The 22,571-nt window shown below is 31.9% G+C and overlaps 4 protein-coding genes across 4 annotated transcripts; 2 read left to right on the top strand and 2 right to left on the bottom strand.

Moving 5' to 3' along the window:
* Positions 1–795: 795 nt before the first annotated feature.
* On the bottom strand, positions 796–3,409 carry LOC112752023 (chlorophyll a-b binding protein 6A, chloroplastic). Its single transcript, XM_025801390.2, has 4 exons — positions 2,703–3,409; positions 2,512–2,614; positions 1,191–1,479; positions 796–1,103 (listed from the first exon to the last, which is right to left on the bottom strand). The coding sequence occupies exons 1-4, from the start codon at positions 2,891–2,893 to the stop codon at positions 964–966; spliced, it is 723 nt and encodes a 240-aa protein (XP_025657175.1). The 5' UTR covers positions 2,894–3,409; the 3' UTR covers positions 796–963.
* Positions 3,410–4,184: 775 nt separating this feature from the next.
* Positions 4,185–6,832, top strand: LOC112752019 (rhomboid-like protein 19). The gene is made up of 8 exons (XM_025801386.3): positions 4,185–4,374; positions 4,456–4,583; positions 5,054–5,114; positions 5,234–5,400; positions 5,618–5,723; positions 5,807–6,009; positions 6,115–6,252; positions 6,497–6,832. The coding sequence occupies exons 1-8, from the start codon at positions 4,318–4,320 to the stop codon at positions 6,585–6,587; spliced, it is 951 nt and encodes a 316-aa protein (XP_025657171.1). The 5' UTR covers positions 4,185–4,317; the 3' UTR covers positions 6,588–6,832.
* A 485-nt stretch (positions 6,833–7,317) lies between these two features.
* On the bottom strand, positions 7,318–10,336 carry LOC112752021 (uncharacterized). The gene is made up of 6 exons (XM_025801388.3): positions 9,891–10,336; positions 8,870–8,978; positions 8,641–8,771; positions 8,473–8,550; positions 8,172–8,318; positions 7,318–7,664 (listed from the first exon to the last, which is right to left on the bottom strand). The coding sequence occupies exons 1-6, from the start codon at positions 10,170–10,172 to the stop codon at positions 7,560–7,562; spliced, it is 852 nt and encodes a 283-aa protein (XP_025657173.1). The 5' UTR covers positions 10,173–10,336; the 3' UTR covers positions 7,318–7,559.
* A 2,552-nt stretch (positions 10,337–12,888) lies between these two features.
* LOC112749458 (protein WHAT'S THIS FACTOR 9, mitochondrial) lies at positions 12,889–14,810 on the top strand. The gene is made up of 2 exons (XM_025797708.3): positions 12,889–13,605; positions 13,677–14,810. Exons 1-2 carry the CDS (start codon positions 12,992–12,994, stop codon positions 14,611–14,613), a joined length of 1,551 nt encoding a protein of 516 aa, XP_025653493.2. The 5' UTR covers positions 12,889–12,991; the 3' UTR covers positions 14,614–14,810.
* Positions 14,811–22,571: the final 7,761 nt, after the last annotated feature.

Below are 22,571 nucleotides of genomic sequence, written 5' to 3' on the forward strand. Positions count from 1 at the left end.
TATACACAATTACATAATAGATAATTTAGCAGCTAATTTTTTTGTATATTTTGAATTATTTTAAGATGATATATTCAACCCGTGTCGAATTAAGATTAATATGGTTACATTCTTTTTAAATTGTTTCACATTTTAATTTCTATTTTTCGGCTGTTATACATGACTTTGTACTCATATCATTATTACTTATTAAGAGTTATTATTTAGGTCCGTTTGGAAACTCTAGAAGTAACTTTTTTTAACTTTTAACTTATGTTAATGTCTGATGCAATTTTCAAAACTAAATTGCAACTTTCTAAGAAGCTATTTAGGAGCCTATAGAGAAGTTAAAAAAAAATGACTTCTCTCATAATACTTCTACTTTCCATCACATTTCTATAAAACAAGTACTTTTACAGTTAAAAATCCAAACACAAAATAACTTATTTATAAGTTCAATTTAACAGAGTCATTTATTGTTTAAGTTATTTTATCAAAAGGAGCTTAATTAAGTTGGTTACCCAAACTGGGCCTTAATCAAGTTAGTTAAAGAAGTTTGCTATTAGTTAGTTTGAAAACAGAATGGATCATACATCTGACATCTCATTTCTTCATTGCTTGTGCAATCTTTGATCTTAGTTAACCTTAGATTCTGTTTCCAACTAGACTCAAATAACAAAGAAGATTTATGATAGCTTTGTTTGAAAGTATCACCGTTTAGATGAGGATGATGATGGTGATGCTTGGTGAAAATATTGAGACTTTACAACAGAAAAGGAAGGGTACAGTTATACACACATTTTAACTTGATTCATATGTTGTCAATTATCACCATCTCTCGCTTCTTTTTATTTGATTATCATTCTCTTTGAGCTTAAAAGTTTCATCACGAAGTATGAGTTGTGACTTCTGAAACATATCATATCATATCAAATTAAATTCTAATTACAAGTACAGCACAAAAGAGCAGAGAAATCTTTGAATTCAAAAGGGAATGATGATATTTCCAATGTTGTTGTGCCATGGATCAGCCAAGTGAGTGGCCAAGTTCTCCAATGGTCCAGTGCCAGGGTATGCTGATTGTTGCACACAGAATCCCACAAAAGCCAACAAAGCAAGACGTCCTAAAAATATCCAACAGGAAACAAAGTTGTCTCAGTTTACAATTCATCAAGCAAAGAAAAAAATACAGAATGTTATCAAGTTGTTACCATTCTTGATTTCTTTGATTTTGTATTCGTGGAACTTCTTAGGATCCTTAGAGTATCCCAGAGGATCAAAGGCACCACCAGGGTATTTCTTCTTCTCGGGGTCTTTCTCCATGCTTCTTTGATGCTCCACAAAGGCAATAGAAAGGAATTCAATCACCAAAATTGTGGGAAGGGTGCCCCATGGAACAGGGTTTCCGAGGTAGGTTGCTTGCCCTCCGGGCTTCGCAGCCCATTCCTGAGCTTGCACCCAATTTCCTAAGCCCAATGCCTCTGGTACCAAGATACCTGGCTGCAAAACACAACAAAAATTCAAGGTCTTGTAGGCTGCGTTTGTTTACATGTACTGAGATACGATCCACAAAATTATGACAGATAAGCCATAAATAAATAGAGATATTATGTATAGAGACATAAATTTTCTGTCAATATAAACACTTTGTGTGTGTTTGGATTTCAGTTTGTAAACGAGAGTTTGCATAAAATTGATTTTGATGAAAAGTAAGTTTATGTTAAAGTGATTTATGTTTGGTAATCTTTATATAAAAATGGATTATAATAAAATAAATATTGTTTGGATTATACTACTCAAAATTACTTTTAGATAAAAAATTATTAAAATAGACATCAAGTTAAATAAATTTTTTATATTATTCTATCATTTTAATTTAGATATTTTAAACAAAATCAAAAGTAAAAATTTAATAAAAAAATATAATTATATATTTAAAATATTTGAATACTAAAAGGACTATAAGCAAAGAAGTAAAAGGTAGAATTGATAAAACAAAATAAATTCAATCCTAACGTGATTATCTAAACGTGGAAGCTACAATTTCTAACTTCTTATAAACGCACGTCCGTAAAATCACGTTGGCATTTAAAAAAAAAACATCCAAACAAAAAGAGATCAGAATGCATGCGTTCAATGCACTCAAACGTCCTTCTCTTCCTTCTAACACAAAATCAAACACATCCAAACATTTATTTTTTATCCTATTTCACTAGAGAACCAACTAAGAGTGTAATCAACTAAGAGTATAATCAACTAAGAATGTAATCAACTAGAACCAACTAATTAAAAAACAGGAGGTCTATTATAAAAAAGAAAAAATAACCCCACTATCCTAATTTGTCGAATTTCAAAACTAGAAATACAAAGAGTAGGCTTGAGTTGACTTAGATTATAGTTTATTCTCTAAATTTCTTTTATTTTTATATTTGTCCTTGTTTCTTACTGTTCTCACAGCCTAACCCTTCTATAAGGTTATATAACAGAGATCACAAAGAGGGGAAAGGAAGATTAAGAGTAAGAGAGACTTACAACAGCAAGCATAGCCCATCTGCAGTGGATAAGTTCTGACTCCTTGAATCTCTCAAGATTCTCTGGTACTGCTCCAAGACGAAGAGGGTCAAATCCAAAGTCACTGAAACACACCACATCAAACTCAGGAATTAGAACCATGAATGTATATGACGAAACCTGAATTGTGGAATCAATGAATGTGTATATACCCTGGAGCTGAACCGTCAAGGTAAGGGGGTCTAGGCTGGCCTGGCATCCAGTCAGCAGTCATGGAGAAGCGAGAAGACACATTGCTTCCAAAGCATGAGATTGGAATTGAAGTGGCAAATCTTGACTTTGAGGAAGAAAGAAGAGACGGGAAAGCTGATATAGTAGAACTCATCAGTGTGTTAGACGCCATTCTCTCTCACTCAAAAATAGTCAATCAAGGAAATGGCAGCTTGTAAGTAAGTTGAAGCCTCAAGAATATAGGGAGACTGGTGTGGATATAGGCGAATCCAAAAGTTGCTTTCTATTGGATAATCATGGTAACTTCAGACATGTCATTGGTCCACGTAGATATTTGTCCATCCACTTTGTCCCTTGTGGATATCTCTCTCTTTCTGTGTGGTGCACATAACTTCTTAGATTCTCAAAAATCTAACTCGATCGATCCATTTTTTGTGGAATCAGAACTACATGCTCTCTGTAAAAACCCGCTAACTTAAACAAAGTTTTTTTTTTTTTACTAAAGATAGGAGACTCGAACCTGTAACTTCTTAATTGAGTATGGGGAGATTATATCATTTGAACTATAACTCATTGGCTTAAATAAGTTATTTTGTTATTATCACTTCACATATGATATTTTTAACATAACGTATTTATCTAAAAACTATAATGCGTGCGAAAAGCTCATATATGTGGTGTGTAGAGTAATGTTATTACCCGAAACGATAATGCATGTAAATTCTTATTATCATGCAATGTGCTTTTTATTTCCCAATTACCATATTATTATTATATAATATATGTATACAAAAAATAACAATACATTAAAATATATATATTTTTTGGTGTCTAGCTCTAGAAATAAAATTAATATAAATACACGTTGGAAATTTATGAAATACTATATGTATTTGTATAGAAATGTATAATAATTAAATGGAAAAGTATAGGGTACCAACATATTATCTGCTAATTTATTGCCAATAATAATTAATTATTATATTTTAAACATATATATAAAGAGACACATCCAGAAAATATATCTATAAAGACACTTCTATTAAACACAACTATAAAAAAGATATTTTTATTAGACACATCCACAAAAACACTTCCATTAAACACAATTATAAATAAGAGTTGGCAGAAGTTTACAAAAATGCTGTTAATAACGTAGTGAGATTTTTTTTTTTGGTGTCTTAACGTAGTGGGATTGTAATTAAATTGGTAGGTAAATTTTTATTTTTTAATATGTACAATTGTACATAATATTTTTGTTTTCCTAATGTTTTTGGTGGTCTCTCTCATATGGGCTTTATATTGGGCCAAGGATACTTGCACTTGGGAGGGTTTTATTTGTGTCCACTGTCCAATAATTTCTGAACAAGCAGTATACCAACTCCGTTTTCCAAGTGGTTTGGGCCCGTATGTGGGCCTGAACCCTACCCAAAAATATTTTTTCTGAACAAGCAAATGATTTCTTCTTTCTTGAATCTTGAATAGTTGAATTAGTTTAGAAGTGCCACTCTAACTCTGAATTCTAATTGCACGTAGCATACCTCACTTGATTCATCACCTATCTCGAAATCGAAATTGAAATCGAAATCGGAGTCGATGAGCACGTCAGCGATTCCACTTGCACCTTCATCTTCATCTTCAGCATCTTCACCGGTATGCATCTCTCTCTATCTCTCTATGATCGTATTGCCAGATCTCCAAATTTTGTAACGGATTTTGTTCTTGTTATGACAGGGAACGGGGCTGTTGTCAGGTGGATTCACGAAGCTGTGTAAGGGCCTTGGAGTGGTTCTTGTTGCCGCTCACATTCTCGTTTACCTCTTCCCTTCTTCTCTTACCTACCTCGCTCTCGTTCCCGCCAGGTTTCCCTCCATTTTTCTCTTTTACTAATGCTCCTCCAATTCATCGTTTTATTTTAGGGAATAGTCGGTTAATTTAAGACATGATTATCAAGGTAATCAAACTCAGGAGCTTAGGTAAAGTTCAATTGTAATCGTAGACTTGATTTAGGGACTTTAAGTTGTAAAACTCGTTTGATCATGATGATGACCATGACGATGCGGGTGACTTGAGCTCCCTTAGTTTAAGATTGAAAGGAAACCTAATCTTAGATTAGTAAGGTTTCACAGCTTAAGCATTTTTGAGTCCTGTGCTTGTGCCTGTTCTTGCTCTAGTGTGAAACCATTTCTTTGCAGTATTCAGTAAATTCTTTTCATAACTCAGCCTTTGCTTCTAGCTTTCATACAAGGGCTATTCATAGCCTGCATCCGGTTTATTTATTTTAAATTTTTTAACTCTGGGAAGTTATTTTGCTGTTGCATTCATTTTGCAGGACGATTCCGTTCGCCTGGAATCTCATTACAGCTGGTTATGTCGAGCAATCTGTATATGGGGTATGCTCTTACTGTTTTTCAGGCTTAAGTTTGTGTGCTATAGAACATTATAATTCCAGAGTTGCATATGTTGTTTTGAATAAAACTCAGCAATTGACATTGGTTGCACAATTTTATAGGTGGTGATCAGCACAATAAGTCTTCTGTTTATTGGAAAGCTACTTGAACCAATATGGGGTTCCAGAGAATTCTTGAAGTTCATCTTCGTGGTTAACTTTCTAACTTCGATGTGTGTATTTGTCACCGCTATTGCCTTATACTACATTTCAACAAAGGAGAGTTACCTGTAAGCACATATTAATATTATCATCTTAGATGATATTTTCTGCATGTTGCTCATGCTACTTCCTGTCTCATTTTTACTTCTAATTATTTTTTGCCTGCCTCATCATTTTGAATTACTTGTTTTCTGTTATTTGTCAAATCTTAACATATACTCTACTTTCCATTTCCACCATGTACTTGTTGTTTTGATCCACTTATGTTCTTTTGGAATTTTCTAGTTACACTCCCCTATCGGGATTTCATGGAGTTATATCTGGTTTCTTGGTTGGCGTTAAGCAAATTATACCAGATCAAGAGCTTCCTCTCATCAAGATAAAAGCGAAGGTTTGATACTATTCCGCTATTGCTTCGAAGTTGTTACTTTCCCGCAACGATAGGTTTATGTTGCCACTTCCATGTCTCTTCAGTGGTTGCCGTCTATCACTTTATTGCTTTCCATCGCCATCACCTTCTGGACAGAAGAGGCTGCAGAGTATCTTCCAACCATAGTGTCTGGGACATATATAAGCTGGATTTACCTTAGATACTGGCAGAGCAAACTAGAGACAAAAATTAGAGGTGACCCAAGTGAGGATTTTTCATTCTCCTCATTTTTCCCTGGATTTTTAAGGTAAACTCTGATCATAGGTTGTAACAAAAAATTAATGATTCATTATAGGCTCCTGTAATCTTTGTAGATGTCAATAATATATTTTTTCTGGATGCTGCCTTGTAGACCAATCATAGACCCTATTGCATCAATATTTCATCGAATGCTCTGTGGAAGATCCGATGCTTTGAACAATGCTCAAGCTTACACCCAGGATAGTGAGTCTTTGCCAGGTTCTGACTCATTCGAAGCTACTAGGAGACGGTATTTTCACTCTGCTGCAATTTAGTTATAATCAGATCAGTGATGTTGCCAAATAGAAATTGCTTCTGTGAGACATGTTGGAAAACAATAAAATAAATAAACAATGAACATGAGGAGGTCCTCATCAGTTATTTTTCACTTTTGCCAGTTTTATTGGTTTCTTCAACTAAATCATTCGTATATTTACCTTGTTTAGTAATAGTTCTTCTTAAACATTCCCTTCTAACTGATCCTGTTGTTGCAGAGAAAGAGGAGCCCGAGCACTGGAAGAGAGGTTGGCTGCTGCGCGCATTGCTGGAGAGTCACAAAAGAGAGATGCTGCAGAAAATGTATAATTCCTCAGCTTTTGTACATTGGGATCGGTTCAGTCAATATGAAACTATTACAAGTGACATTTTCGGAGGGGTACATTAGTTACAAAATTTTTGTCTAGGTCAAGTAGCATTTTTATGTGCATTTTCCGTTGGACAATGATATTTGTGAATCTAAAGTTTTTTTCTTTCTTCTGTCGGATAAATATAACCGACTCACATATGTACTTAACCAAGATATAGAATAAAAAGATTTGTTGTATTTGTTATACCCATATCAATAGTAACTTTCTAATGCATCCAGGTTTTTGCTCTCCTTCGTTGTTTTGTTACCGGTAACCTGGAGTATTAGGTATAATTTATTTGAAAAATAAATCAATCGTGTATCGAAAAGATTGTTTTTACATGGATTTTGGAAAATATTTCATCCCGCTGATTCGTGAAAATTTATAATGTGTAAAAGAAAATTTGCATCTATATTTTAATCAAAACAACCACGCAATCCAGTTCTCTGAGAAAGTAGAGTTGCTTGGAAGAAAATGATCTCTTAAGTTATAACACAGCTTCATAATTAAGATTAGAACCCAAAACTTGTATAACCAAGTACAGTCCTTACCGAAAAGATTGCAATGTTAAGTCTCACAGTCATGAACACAACGCAATAAAATTTTATTTGTGTTTCTACCTAAATAATGTACCTAAAGAATGTAAATGTTGCTTTAGTGGACAGAAAATAGCATATTCTAGACCAGAGTTAAGATTGCAAATTGTAGCACATAATTCATAAAGAAGAGAAAGAAAACATTTATAAGGATATACTCAAATCTCAAACCTTATGATAGTTCACTGAAAGACAATTCATGTTTAAAAAAATTGCACAAACAAGAAGCACACCGGCTCCATTTTGCAACTCCAAAATGAATGAACAAACGGGAATGAGTAACCTATATTTGGTTGAAGAGAGTTAACAAATAGATAAGCATAACATAAGGTTGCTTAATCCCCAGCTTTTCTGTATTCTGGCTTCAGTTCATAAGTGCCTTGATTAGTTCCTTTGTTATTGTAGACACACAGATCTTTAAGTATATCTTTCAGAAATTGCTGCAGAAAAAAGTGTTAGATCCAACACATCAGTTATATAAGGCACTACTGAAACTATATATCTTGCTTAAAATAAATAAATAAATGTCAGGTGGAGAGATAATGGTGAATTTTTTCATATCCATGTGTAATCGTGAGATATCTACCAATTGAACAGAGTAAGATTACATAACAACAGCAATAACACCAGAGTCTTTGCTCACTAGATAGGCAACAGCACAGAATAAGATCTCAACAATTAATGATACAGTACTAATCTCTCAGAATTTCTCAGCATGATATATACAATTTCTTCGAACTAATGAAATCTACCTGGCACATTTAAGTCGTCCAATTGCATACGTATTGGGCATCTAGTGTACATGCATAACCACTAGAAGCAACAAATTCCTCATGGTAGGAGTTTATGACTATGTTTCCGATGATTGCTCCCTAAGATTATCATAAAGTAATATCCAATAGACTAAAGCTGGATATTAAGAGAAAGATATTAGTCAAAGCACATACTTCAGGTTGGTCGGTTTCTTGTATGAGATTTCTTAAACTCCAATTTGGCTGCCGTTCAAACAGCTTAAACACAATTTCTTCCATCTCTCCACGGTCCCTTCTTGTTCTCTTCGTTTCTGTTGCTTTAGCTGGAGCTTTCTTCTTTTCCTAATTCAATATAGAAACTTCAGAGATGAACAAAAAGAAATATATCAAACCGCACATGGCTAGTTATATAAATTCCTCAACTCCAACTCCTCATCCCCGGATTCCTCTCACTTTGCATGGTAATTCGGATTTAGATTTTGCATGAGGAACTTACAACGGGTCCAGAAGATGATGAAAAGGTGAATAGTCCAGGCATCGGTCTCATATGAGCCCCACTATCATTGTCAATAACCTGAAAAATAGAATAGTTAAGAAACCTGAGGCAAATGAAAGTTGCTCAAAACACTACATCAATATTATGAGAATGAGAGCCACAATAAACCTGTATCTGTCTAGTTTTGACCATGTACTTCTGTGTCCTCTCACGGCATATTTTCCCATAAAGTTCCATGCTTTGCTTGTGGGGTCTCATGTCAAATTTGTTCAGTATCTTTCCCTCCACACATATTTTTCCTACAACCAGCAACATTATGTCACAGAAAGATATGAGCTAACAGCTTAGTTACCATCACATGTAAGTTCTATCAAGTCAAACAATGACAAATATTTACCTTGCGGCGTGTCCGAGAAGACAGACATAGGAATGAAGTCTTTAGACATATCCATAGCAAAACATCTGGGTATATTCCCAGCTTCGGTCGCAGCCAACTCCATAGTAAACTGAGGATTTTAACTAAACAATCAATTTAAAGAGAAAAAAGAAAAATTACAGAGAGAAGTGTCACTAACAATAACAATCAAAATATTTTCTTACATATGATACAAAACATATCCCATTCCTAAATAGAAATAAAAAACAAATTCTAAAGCAATACAAGAAATTAAGCAGAAAAAGGGGAACATATGTAGGTTTTTCTAGGTCAAGTATATAGAAAGTGGTAAGGCAGAAACCAGAGGATGACAAAAAAATATTTAGGCCATCAACCAAAGTTATAATTCAAAGAGAAAGCTAGTTACATTTGATTTTAACCTTCATATCGTGTTTGTTAAAGCAATGAAGTAAAAAGTTAATTTCATTCGCAGCCCCACTTATCTACTCAATTAAGCAGAAGTTTAATCTTTTAAATTAGATTCAAGAAACATCCAGAGGATCAGATTTTTTAATTGCTCAACCGCTCCATAACTATATAAGTTGCGAGATCCAGAGATAGCTGGCTGATATTAACTCCAGCCGGTGAATAATCACAAAATAAATTAATATTGCATTGCTATCAACTTAAAATTCATTGATATCAACAATTTATGTTGCTGAGAGGTGAGAACTGGTTCTTGAATTGCTACCAACCGCAACAGCAGCATTGTAATGCATAGAAATCAAGGAATCAGGCCATGGCATGGCATTTCCTCAACATGAAGCAACGAAAGCTGTCTACACTAAACAATGAATCTAGAATTAACCAAAAAAAATGACATTTTTATTTTTTACTGAAGCCGTGTTAATCATAATTCGCTAGGGTTTAAGAAAATAACTGAACAGGATTTTTGTTTAACGTTGTTACTTTGTTGGTGGAAAGATATGAAGATGGATTTGAGGCATTGAGCAATGTGATGTGCGAGGGAATGGGAATGTACCTGGGGAGGAGAGTCATCGGAGGAGGAGTTGTCGGAGTTGTTGAGGGGATCGATGGAGACGATGACCTTGGCGACGGGGCGGGAGGGGTCGGAGGAGGGAGAGGCGCCGAGGCAACGGGAAACGAGAGGAGGGCACTTCATAAGCCACATGGCTCTCTCAGCTTTGCTGGTCTCTAAGTAACCGCCATAACCGTATGATCCACTACCAGCTTTGTTCACATTCTGCTTGCTCCCTCCTCCTCCTCCGTCAGCTGCCTCCGCCTCAGTTTTAATTGATTTCATTTCAACCGCAACGGAAACCGTTTCCCTTGCTCTATTCTCTACATTACGTGCTATTTTGCTCCCTTTTTTATACTCTCATTTTTTTATTTATTTGTTTTTTGTTTTTTTTTTTTTCATTATCTATTTTATTGACCTTCCATTTTCCAAACACAATCCAATCTCTCAAGTCTCAAGTCTCTAAGTCATAGCCTTTTTTCCAAAAATGAAAAATAAATAAATAAATAAACGACGCATACAAATCTTTTTTAATCAAGTACAATAAAATTGGCACAAATCCAACCAAAAAAACGTATACATGTGTCATAGCTTTTTTTTTTCTCGTACTTTTTCAGCACATTATTTTTTATTAGAAAATACAAAAATTTATTGACATAGCATATAATTTTTGTATATAGCATATAAATTTTACATAAAATATAAATTTATTAATATAATTAGAGGTGTTTATAAGTTAGATTTAAATTTTAATTAGATCTAGATTCGACACTAAAAAAACATCGAATCTATTTTTGACTTGATTCAAAAGCAAGCTGAAATTAATCAAATTAAACTAAAATTATCCAATATAAAATTAGTATATACAAATTTATAAATTTTATCTACTAAAATAATAAAATTTTATTTTTAAAAATTAAATTTAACAAATATTATATCATATTTATATCAAAATAAATTATTTTAAAATATATAAAAAGTATAATATAAAAAATATTAATTAAAATATAAAATTATAATATTACATTACTAACTTCACTCTAAATTATATATTTTTATTATAAAAAATAACTTCAGATCGGGTGACCCAAAACATAAACGAAATCTGACCCAAAAATAATACCAAATAAAAATAACAAACATAAACCCAGCAAAATATGCCTTGAGTCCGGATTGATTTTGGGTTAGGTCGAATTTTGAACACTCCTAAATATAACATAGAAATTCTTGTACATAGTATATAAATTTTTGCTACGAATATAATTTGTTGGTTTGGTAAATCAATGTTTTGGACATGTGGTATTTTAAAAAGTTTTGTGCCGTGCATAAAATTTTTTTTGTATATATTTTGTAGGTTAGATGTCAATGTTTCAGATATCTAACCCTTTAAATATTTTGTGTTGTGCACTAAATTTTCTCTAATGTTATTAAAATTTATGTGTTGTGTGTATTGTGTTGGTTGGATGTTAATATTCATGTGTTCCTTTAAAGTTTTTTGTGTGTTATGAATCAAAATTTTTGTGTGGTAATTTTTTAAATATATATAGAAGAAGAAGACGAAAAAGACGACAACGACAAAAATGATAATGATGGAGAATGAGAAAAAAAATCAAACAAAAGAAAAAAATCTTGGAAAAGAACAAGAAGACAAAAAAAGACGATAATGGCGACCACGATAACGATGACGTTGTTGAAAAAGACGACGACAACAATAACGACATCGACAACAATAATGAAAAAGGAGAAAAAAAGAGGCAATAACAAATTAACAATCAAATAACATGAAATAACCCTAATAAAATAAGATCTTAATTAAAAACTTACTTCTTACATACATATCTTAAATAATTTTTTTTTTAAATAAGAATATTCGAATCCACGATCTCTAAATAAATATGGAAAAACTATATCATTTGAATTATAACTCGTTAGCATTAGATATCTTAAACAATTTTAAAACTTAAGTATATATGAATTATGATGTATGTTATTTTGAATGAAATTTTGAATTATAAAAACTTTTCAAGTTATGTATACACTATATAACTTGAAGTATTACATGACTTTCGTGATAAATGAGTTTTAATTAAACTTAAAATGATTAAATCTTAATTGAGAAAAAGTTTAGTTACTTTATCTATATTATTTTCTCTAATTTTATCTTACTTTACATTACCTTTTTAAACAATCAACCTTCTTTTGGGAGTTACAAATTAATTTTATTGTTGACAAAATCTTTTATATGTTATGTTGATAGGTCACTGATTTTATTGCCGCTTAATTGTTCTTTAATACATAAATTGTTATTCCTTTAACAAAAAAGAATGTAATTTGGTTCAATCCTATTTTCATAAATTAAAAGGGAGTCACTCATATAAACACATCTAAAACGTTTTTTTTAAGGTGTTTTTAATAATTAAAATTTAATACGTATAATTAATTAAATCGTTTTACTTTTTACCAAAACTATATCAGACAAATTAATTTGACAAAAGAATAGTAAATCAAATCTTTGAATTGATCTAAATTAATATTATTTTTTTATAAAAAATAACTACAATATTTTTATATAGAAAATAATGAAAATACTTTTATTATATAATATTAATTTTGAGAATTCTAAATTATAGCCCTTCACTTCTCCGCCGTTATAGGGTTAGGATTTAGAGTTTTTAATATATATATATATATATATATATATATAATAGGAGTATTTTAGTCATTTTTTATAATAAGGATATTGTAGTCATTTTTTATAAAAGATAATATTAATTTAGTTCGGTTTAAGATTTGATTCACTATTTTTTTATCAAATTAATTTGTCTAATTTGATAAAAATAACACGATTTAATTAATTATATATGTTAAATTTTAATTACTAAAAAATATCTTTAAAAAAATATTTTAAACGTCTTTATTCAAGTGGTTTCAAAATTAAAAAGATAAAATTTGATAATAATGTACTAATTTTAAAGACTACTACTAGTAATAATTTTGAAAAACCGTAAACTGAACCGAAGCTGATTGTCAAAAGTCAAAACCCTGTTCAGCTGAGCTGAGCTCAGTGTAAACTGCCCAAACACATTTTCCAGTTGATAGAAAGCATGACGATGCGGCGGATCATCCTCTTCTCCAGCTCCAACCGCCGCCAACAGCCACCACGCAAACAGTACAACAACCTCAACCACCTCAGAACCCTATTCGAAGGCACCTTCAAGGCCGTCCGCGACCGTGGCCTCGACCACGCCGTCGAGAGAGAGAAGCACCTGAAGCCACTCATCAGCCTCAAGAATCTCATCAAACGCGAACCCTCCAAATCCCTTCCCATCTCCATCATTACCCAAAACAAAGAATCCCTTCAATTGCCATTTCGCCCCATCGAATTCACCCGAAAATACCCCTCCGCCTTCCACGAATTCCTCCCCGTCGCCGCCGCCCTCAATGCCCCGCACATCCGCCTCACCCCGCAGGCCCTCTCGATCGATTCCGACGAGCAGCTCCTGTACCAAAGCGACGGTTACAAGGAACAGATCGCCAACCGCCTCTTGAAGCTCTTGATGATCTCCAGAATCCATAAGATCCCTCTCTCAATCATCGAACACCTCAAATGGGACCTCGGTCTTCCTCACGATTATCTTCACGGCATTATTCCTGAGTTCCCTGATTACTTCCGTGTCGTCCATGAAAAATCCCGTGCATTTCGAAATGATGATGACAGGTATTGATCGTAACTAACTTGTAACTAACCAATGCTTACTGCCTCTGTCTAACGGCTTTATTCAATGACAGGGTTTTGGAGCTGGTTTGTTGGAGCAATGAATTGGCAGTTTCGGTTATGGAGAAGAAGAATAAGAAGAAAGGGAGTGATTTTGAGTTCCCGGTGCAGTTTTCGACTGGGTTTGAGATGGATAGGAGTTATCAGAGGTGGTTGAGTCAATGGCAGAAGCTGCCTTATGTCTCTCCTTATGAGAATGCAGCTCATCTATCAGCTTCTAGCGACGAATCCGATAGATGGGTCGTTGGTGTTTTGCATGAGATTCTTCATGTTTTGGTTCCTAAGAAGACTGAGAAGGACAATCTTTTGATCCTTGGAGACTGGTTGGGTTTGAGGTCGAGGTTTAAGAGGGCGCTGCTTCAGCATCCTGGTATTTTCTATCTGTCCAGTAAAATTGGTACTCAAACAGTGGTTTTGAGGGAAGGTTACAAAAGGGGATCGTTGGCCGAACGCCACCCATTTATGGATTTGAGGAGCCAGTATATTCACCTTATGAACACTACTATTAAGGAAGATGGGAAAGATGTTAAGGTAGTGCTAGCCAAAATCAACCAGGACGAGTCGAATGACAAGGACCTTGAAGAGGGTAGAGCAGGAGAGGATGACAGGGAGATCAAAGGGGACAGGGATGAGTCGTCTGAAGTTGAAGCTGAGGATGCTAATGAGGATGCCTTTGAGGGCGAGGATGATTCTGAGGATGACGATGAAGAACAGCCTCGAAAAGTTAACTTTAAAACTGCACAGAGTAGTTGGGGCAGAGTAGTAGGGCGAGTGAAGCCTATGAGAGATTCTAAGAGAGAAAGATCAGCTGGGAGGTCAACTCAGAAATTTAGGGAGAGAAATCAATCAGAAGCTTCTAGAAGATTACAAATAAGAGGTCGAAATAAAGATGTTGAGAGCTCTGTACAGCGATCAAGATCTTCTAAGAGCAGAGGGAAGGTTATTACCTAGGAAGAACAACCCTGCTTAGTGAAGATTGATCTTAGTGAAGATTCAATCTGTTTCTAGCAACTAGCGAATTGCAGGTAGCTTTTGCCTACCCCTGTACCTTGATCCGTCCCTGTTATAAGTTTTCAAGATTCAAAGTTCTAATATCTTATTGTTTTGTATGCTTATATATGGAATGTATCGAGTTTGGCTTCGGTGGATGCTTGTTGTGCCCTTGGTCCTTGAATTAACTGTTTCTGGCTAGCTTTAGTGGTTTTGGTTCTAGGTACTAGTTGCAGCACTTGTTTGATCTATATAGTTTGAAGGTTATAGATGCTCTCTCTCATGTTGATAGCATATTGCATATTTAAACAAGTGGTAAAAGGAGTATATTTATGGGTTAAAAATGTGGGAAAATAGAGTTTTTTTTTTTTCAGATAAGAAAAAGTAATTGTTGGTAAAAATGATTCAAAGTCCTTGTATTGGAAGTAACTTTTGCTAAAATGTCCATTCTTGTAAGGAAACTTGCTCTGCCGGTGCCGGAGAGTGGAGATTCTATTACTTGGAATTTGCATCCAATTCTTGCTGATAACATTTTTTTTCTAGTTCAATGTCTTACTTAGGGAAATCAGGTGATGTATTACATAGATGACATGACACTGGATGTGGTTTGCTGTAATCGTGCTATCAAATTTCAAATGTAATGTTCCTGAACACTATCAATGTCGCAAGTGTAGTTGTCCAACCCAAGAAGAAATAAAGCCCAAACGTTTGCATCGGTTTGGGCTGTGATCTGAACCATGCCCAACCATGACTTAAAAAAAAAAACCATGCCCAAGATGACTTATCTTGTCAGAGGATAGAGTTTCTAATTTCATATGGTTCAGGCCCCAAAACGCGTCTCATTGTGCAAAAAGATGTTGACCAATTAAAAAAGAAATTAAATGAACAAAGTTGGATTAGTCTAGTGATTAACTCGTTAGTCAGCTTAAGTAAGATTCGAGAATTCGAATTCTGCCTTGTACATACAGGCTATAGCAATCCGTTGATACAGGCTATAGTAATCCATTGGCCAACGGTTGCCAACGGCAAATCCTTTATATCGTGAAAACTATAAAAAGAAAAGAAGTGAATATATGCAGTATGCTTGATACTTACTATTTGTAAAATAAAATTTAAAATGCTTATTAGAAGTAACTTTATATAGTGAGAAAAGAGTCACTTGTTATTACTACCCTTCAATTCTAAGCTTACTAGATAGAAGTTATTACCAAGTTAATTTTCATGGTGGAGATGTGAAGATTTTGGGGTGAAAATTTCCAATGAAGAAATAGTTCATACTTCATATAAATGAGTTCAAGGTTGAATTCATTGATAGAACCTGTTGTATTAGGGGGATTTTGCCCTGCCTAAATGCATTGTACTTGGTATCTCCTTGATCTTGTGGAGTTAGTTTCCCTTAACATAATGACATGCGCATGAATATAGCTAGTCATATTCCACCAACATCATCATCAATAGGTTTCAGAATAGTAATGTCCATTTATAATGTTCCTTCTGTTGAATAATGCTCTTAGGAAGAGTAAATTTGAGCAATTACTCCTTTTATAAAAAGTCAGAATTTCAAAAGACCCGAATTGTGAAAAGTTTAGAGCATAACAACCGAATAAATAATAATTAAAAAAAAAAGTAAGCACCTATAATGATCTATATGATTATCACACTTGAATAACTTCCAACAAAGACACTCATACAATAAAATAGAAGTATAGAACCTAACTCAAATGCTTTTTTCATACATTACCATAAAAGTTGTATTTTAATTTTCAATATTCAACACCTTGCAATTTTAAGCAAAGATATGCTGTAACTATAAAATCTAGATGATGATTGAAGAGTGAGGAAATCTCCACCTGATTTGTTCTGAACCAAAAGGTGAGAACCCACCAAAAACCAGTAACACTAAGCTTGTTTTCTTTCTAAAGTGGTTTCATCAGAGGGCAACTTATAAGAAAATGACCCTTCAATTTGTCGTGTTGTATATCAAGCCTTCATTATTCCTTGGTACACATGGCTATTTTTTCCATATTGGTGCATTTTGATAATGATTGCATAAAATTAAAGATGGTTCATTCACTAGTGCAGTGCTGCGCACTAACTAATTAAAAGAGCATCCTAATCGAATCAGATATTACAAGATCATTCACTTAACACACCATATATTATGTGCTATCTATATCCCCTATAATCTTATATTTTCTTCCTCTTTTACACTATCACTAGTTCATTTTATTTGCATAGATCACTAATTCACTACACAACAAGCTAGCTAGCATATATAATTATTATATATCTGATGTTGCCATATATATATATATATATATATATATATATATATATATATATTCCCTCGATATGACAAATACGCGGCAAAAAATGACATTGAATTTATGCTCATTCATCACCTATTGGAGCAAAGAAAGGAATAATTATTGGTGACTAAGGATGCTAAAAAAATACGCATCCATCCACAGATATATGTGGAGAGGATTTGGATCTTCTAAAGTTTGAATTTTATTTTAAAGAGTAAAGTATGATCTCTCACTGTTTATTTCATAGGTGGGACCAAAAATAAATATAAAAGAGAAACCATTTAAAGGTAGAGAAATTATACTTTACTTTCTAGAGTGAAATTCAAACTTTAAAAAATCCAAATCTCTGTGAAAATTATTTGCGACAAAAAGATTAACAGAATCTTTAAAATTTTAATGAAATAAAAAATCTGTTTATGTGAATAAATGATGACAAGGACGAAGATTGAGATACTCGTCTTATATGACCTACAAAAATGTTTGCAAAAAAAATTTATTTAAATATCTATATATAAGTTATGTAAAGTAATTTTAATTTATTTTATTTTAATTTAAGTGTTTAAAATTTTATGTGTATATTATTATATTAAATTATATTTAAATTATATTTAATTTGATATATTTGATTGAATTATATATAATTGGTTGTATTAATATTATTAAAAAATTAAAATTTAATATTTACGGATATTCGTATATATCTGTGATTTTTTTTTGTATGGAAGTAAAAGTAGTAATATATTCTAACATTATAATTTTTGGTGTTTTTTAAAAGGGATTTGGATTCTCTAAAGTTTCAATTACACTTTAGAGAATAAAGTGTGATATCTCATCATTTATTTTATAGGTGGGACCAAAAATAAATATGAGAGAGAAACCATTCAAAGATAGAAGATCACACTTTACCCTCTAAAGTACAAATTTAAAATTTAAAAGATCCAAATTCTTTTAAAAGTGTGAAAGGTACACAAATCGGAAGGTTCAATTTCTATATCTCAATTTTTTTAATTCTTTTAACAAAAATCTCTCGGTCTGATTTCTATATCTCTCACAAATCGAATGGTTCGATTTTTGTACCTTTCACAAATTCGACAGTCCAATTTTTACTTTTCTAATTAAACAATTCCAGATCTGATAATAACACCTTATAAATTCTTATTTTTAAAAAATATCATTACTACTCCAATATCAAAAACAAAAAATGTATATCTGTTCCCCCCACCAAAAAAAAATATAGAAATCCATAACGAGATGAAAAGCAGAGTATGAATTCTCTCCTACCTAGAGACCTATTGTCATTTGTGATTCCTTATCTTTGTATGTATAAAGTTGTGAGGCTAGTATGTAACTATGTACGTAGGTATACATGAAATTATTTTATAGAAAATGTAATAAAGAAAAATAAAATAAAAGAGGAGACAGTTGATGAATGATGATACATACGTCAGTGACTGAAAATGTCCATCTGTAAAGTTGAAAAAGATGCGATACATTATTCTGTGATGAGTGCTCATCCCTAACCACTCCTTTTGCTATTACCTGGAAAGGTCACAAGTACCACTTTCCCACTGCCATATATATATGCTCCTCATCACTCAATGACTCATGACTCATCATCAGATAGGGATCAATAGCTACTACCCCTCAAACAAAATCTAGACGTAATCATTTCCTTCAGTTTAATTTCAAACTTGTATATGTAGTGTTAATTAACTGCTTTCGAGACTATAATTTTGAAGCCAAGTTTAATACATGACTTTGATGATCTCATGTCCGGTTTTTATTTTTAATACGGAGGAAAGGTTGGTGTGTTGCGGTATTATGAAGAGTACAGGAGCTTTACCTGCATGTGATGTTAGGGGAGCATAATTCGGACCAAAAGAGTTAGATACAGAAACACTGAGGGTCCGTTTTCTTTTATACCAACTCACATATTCGAAAAAGTAATTTTTATATCAATTCAGAGAGTTCGTTTTTTTTTATTAAAAAAAAATCTAATCGAAGGGTCCGTTTTCTTTTTATATATATAAAAGAAAAACTAATCGAACGGTCCGATTAGTTAACCACATAAATTTCAAAATTTTTTTTTCTCACAACTCGGACCATCCGATTTGGTAATTTAATTTTTTTTAATAGAATTTGGATAATCTGATTTCTTCTGTCCCACATCTATATATAACACCCCATCCTCTATATCAATACATAACACACATGTATGGCATATCTAATTTTTTTAGCCTCTCATGTCATGCATGCATACATGGAAAATGAGATAAAGCTCTCAACACATTTATAATTTTTTTACTAATTTGCATTAGAGCGAATGTTCTATGTAGATTTCTATATAATTTTTTAGGTGAAGAGGACCGATATTATTATCATTGTTATATATAGCAGATTATATTAGCTGATCGGTTTCGCTACGTTATCATCAGCATTTTTGTCCATTTTTATTTATAACTGTGTTTAATGAAAGTGTCTTTATGGATGTGTCTAATAAAAATGTCTTTTTTATAACTATGTTTAATAGAAATATTTTTATAGATATATTTTTTGGATGTATCACTTTATATATGTGTTTAAAATATAATAATTAATTATTATTAACAATAAATTAACAGATAATGTGTTGGTACCATATACTTTTCCTTAGCTGATAATATATCGAGTTTGATGTCAATGTAAACAAGGTCTTATTAGAGACCAGAGTACAAAACATATGTTCTTACTTTTTGGCAACCATATATAATATATTTTTTTTTTCATTTTTTAAGATTTTATTACGAGAATAATTAAGAATATTATAAAACTCCTAATATCCACTCTTAGATTTGATTTGATAAATTTTTTTAAAGAGATGTATTAAAAGCATAATTTTTTCATTTTATATTTAAATGTTTGGTAACAAAAAAAAATTAGTCAAAAATAGTCATAATTTTTTTTATTTAATATTTATTAATTATTGTAATAATTAATGAATGTTAAATAAGACAAGTTCTACCTGTATTTTTTGTCTCCTTAACATTACTCTTAGTAAATCGAAAAAATTATATAAAAAAAAGTATAGGTAACCAATAACATTGTTGAACAATGTGAATAATATAGTTAAAAAAGTAAATTAATCCTAAATTTAATTAGTAGCATTAAATTAGGGTGTAGTGTCTTTTAGTTAAAATAGACCAATTTTAAAGTCCGTTGTTTATATTGTTCAAATAAATCATTAATTAACTAGCATTGTCCAATTATATATTTATACCTATAACTTTTGAAAGATAGTGATGCTTTTGAAAATACTTTAATTTAGTTTGGTAAAGTTTTACTTTTTAAAAAATAATTTATAAAAACTAATTTTTAAAAAATAACTTTTTAAAAGTTTATAGCATTTATATTTGATAAATTAAAATAAAAATAACTTTCAATAAATACAAGTAACAACAAGTGTGTTTGGTAAAATTACTCTTAAAATGCTAACGAATTATAACTCAAATGACATATAGTCTCTCTATTCTCATCTAGAGGTTTTGGGTTCGAGTCTCACTCTTAATTTTGAAAAAAAAAAACTCTTAAAATTAAAAATACTATAATATATATTAATATAAAAATTAAATTTTAATATCAATTAATGTGTAAGGTTATATTAGACTTTTTAATTTATTAAGTACAAGTCATTTTTGAAATGTTCTACCTGAGGTGTTTTTAAAAATACCTCTATCTTTTAAAGGTTGTAAACACAAACACATGTTGATTTTTTTTATTTACCAAATACAAAATGAGAAGTTTGGACTTTTATGAAGCACAAACACATTTTCAAATTTTTTTACCAAACTAAGCCTTAAGATGGAGATTTTTAAAGTTGACATGTGCTAGGGGTGCACAGACCCGGTCCGGCTCGAAGGTCCGGCCCGATCCCGAACACTTTAGGGGCTAATTTGGTGTGATTTCATCGTGTTTAGGGTCGGGTAAGGGTCTCAAAAATAGACCCGGTCATTATTTCGGGTCGGGTCCGGTCCATAGCTCGGGTCACTCGAAGTCGGCCCGGTCATCATACACAATTAATATTTTGTATTATTAGTGATGGATCATGACTATTCTTATGTGGAATTTAAGTATTGTAAACCTTAATATTTTGTGTTATTAGTCATTATAAGACTATAAGTTAATGTTTTATATTTAGAATGCTTAAGACTTTAGACTAATGCATAATATTATGTTATTTGTATTGATTTAAATATTTGGTATTATTAGACAATATTAGTATTGATTGTGGTTTTGCTTTAGTATTGATTGTGGTTATGCTTTAATTTTAAAGAAGGGTAGGTTCTTGTTATATTTTTCTAAGTGAATTTTACCATGTTAAATAATGATTGGAGTCTTAGAAATTTGGATATTTTTACATGCTAGCTTACAAGAAGGTATCAACGTAATGTAATGTTAACGGCCCAGTTTTCACCCGGTATAATTGTGGCCGGAAAGTGTGTTGGTTTCATCGGGTCTAAAGTCGGGTTCGAGTCTAATAAATAGATCGGTATATATTTCGGGTCGAGTTTGGATCACATCAAACTCGGCTTCACCCGGCCCATGTGCACCCCTAGCATGTGCTTATCAAAATTAAAAAATCTAATATAACTTCATATATTAATTAATTGTCAAATTTAATTTTTATATTTATGTCTATTATGATATTTTTTAATTTTAAAAGTTATTTTACCAAATATAATTGTAGTGTTTGTACTTATTGAAATTCATTTTTAGTTTAATTTTACCAAATAAAGGTATCACAACTTTTAAGTAGTGTTTGTTTTCAAATTCTAGAAGAACTGAGACTGAAATTTAGTGTTGTATTTGGTGGTTAGAGATTAAAACTAAAATTTCAGTTTCGAAACACAAAATTTAAGTATTTTCAATACCTCTAAAAAGTGGGAATACAAGAAATTAAAAGTTTTAAGGAGGAAAACTGAAATTTTAACAACAATTTTTTTAATAACTAAGAATATTTTAATATATATTCTTATTTCATTCCACATTGATGTTAAACCAAATAGAATACTAAGACATAACTCAATCATCCATATTACACTAAGGCTTGGTTTGGTAAAGCTTTTTGAAGATGTGCTTATACTTTTTAAAAGCTCAAACTCCTCATTTTGTGTTTGATAAATAAAAAAAACTATGTGCTTGTACTTACAGTTTTTAAAAAATCGGGGTACTTTTGAAAGCACATAAGATAGAGCTTTTTAAAGTTGGCTTGTACTTTTCAAAATTTAAAAGTCAACCTTATATGTTAACTAATTTTCAAATTTAATGCTTATATTTATGTCTATTATAATATTTTTAAATTTTAAAAGTTATTTTACCAAATGCAATTATTGTTGCTTGTGTTTATTGAAATCTATTTTTAATTTAATTTACCAAACATAAATGTTACAACTTTTAAAAAGTAAAAGTACAGTTTTATCAAATTAAGCCTAAATATAATCAGTCTTTCAGTCTCTATCTCACTATTTTTTAGTCTCATTCTTTCTCCTAAATACAATATTAAAAAATCTTTTAATTAAAAGATATATTTCATAAACTACTCTTAAACAATAAAAATTTACTAAACCAAATCTT

The sequence above is a fragment of the Arachis hypogaea genome, chromosome 19 (genome assembly GCF_003086295.3).
Source record: "Arachis hypogaea cultivar Tifrunner chromosome 19, arahy.Tifrunner.gnm2.J5K5, whole genome shotgun sequence".
NCBI classification, from domain to species: Eukaryota; Viridiplantae; Streptophyta; class Magnoliopsida; order Fabales; family Fabaceae; genus Arachis; species Arachis hypogaea.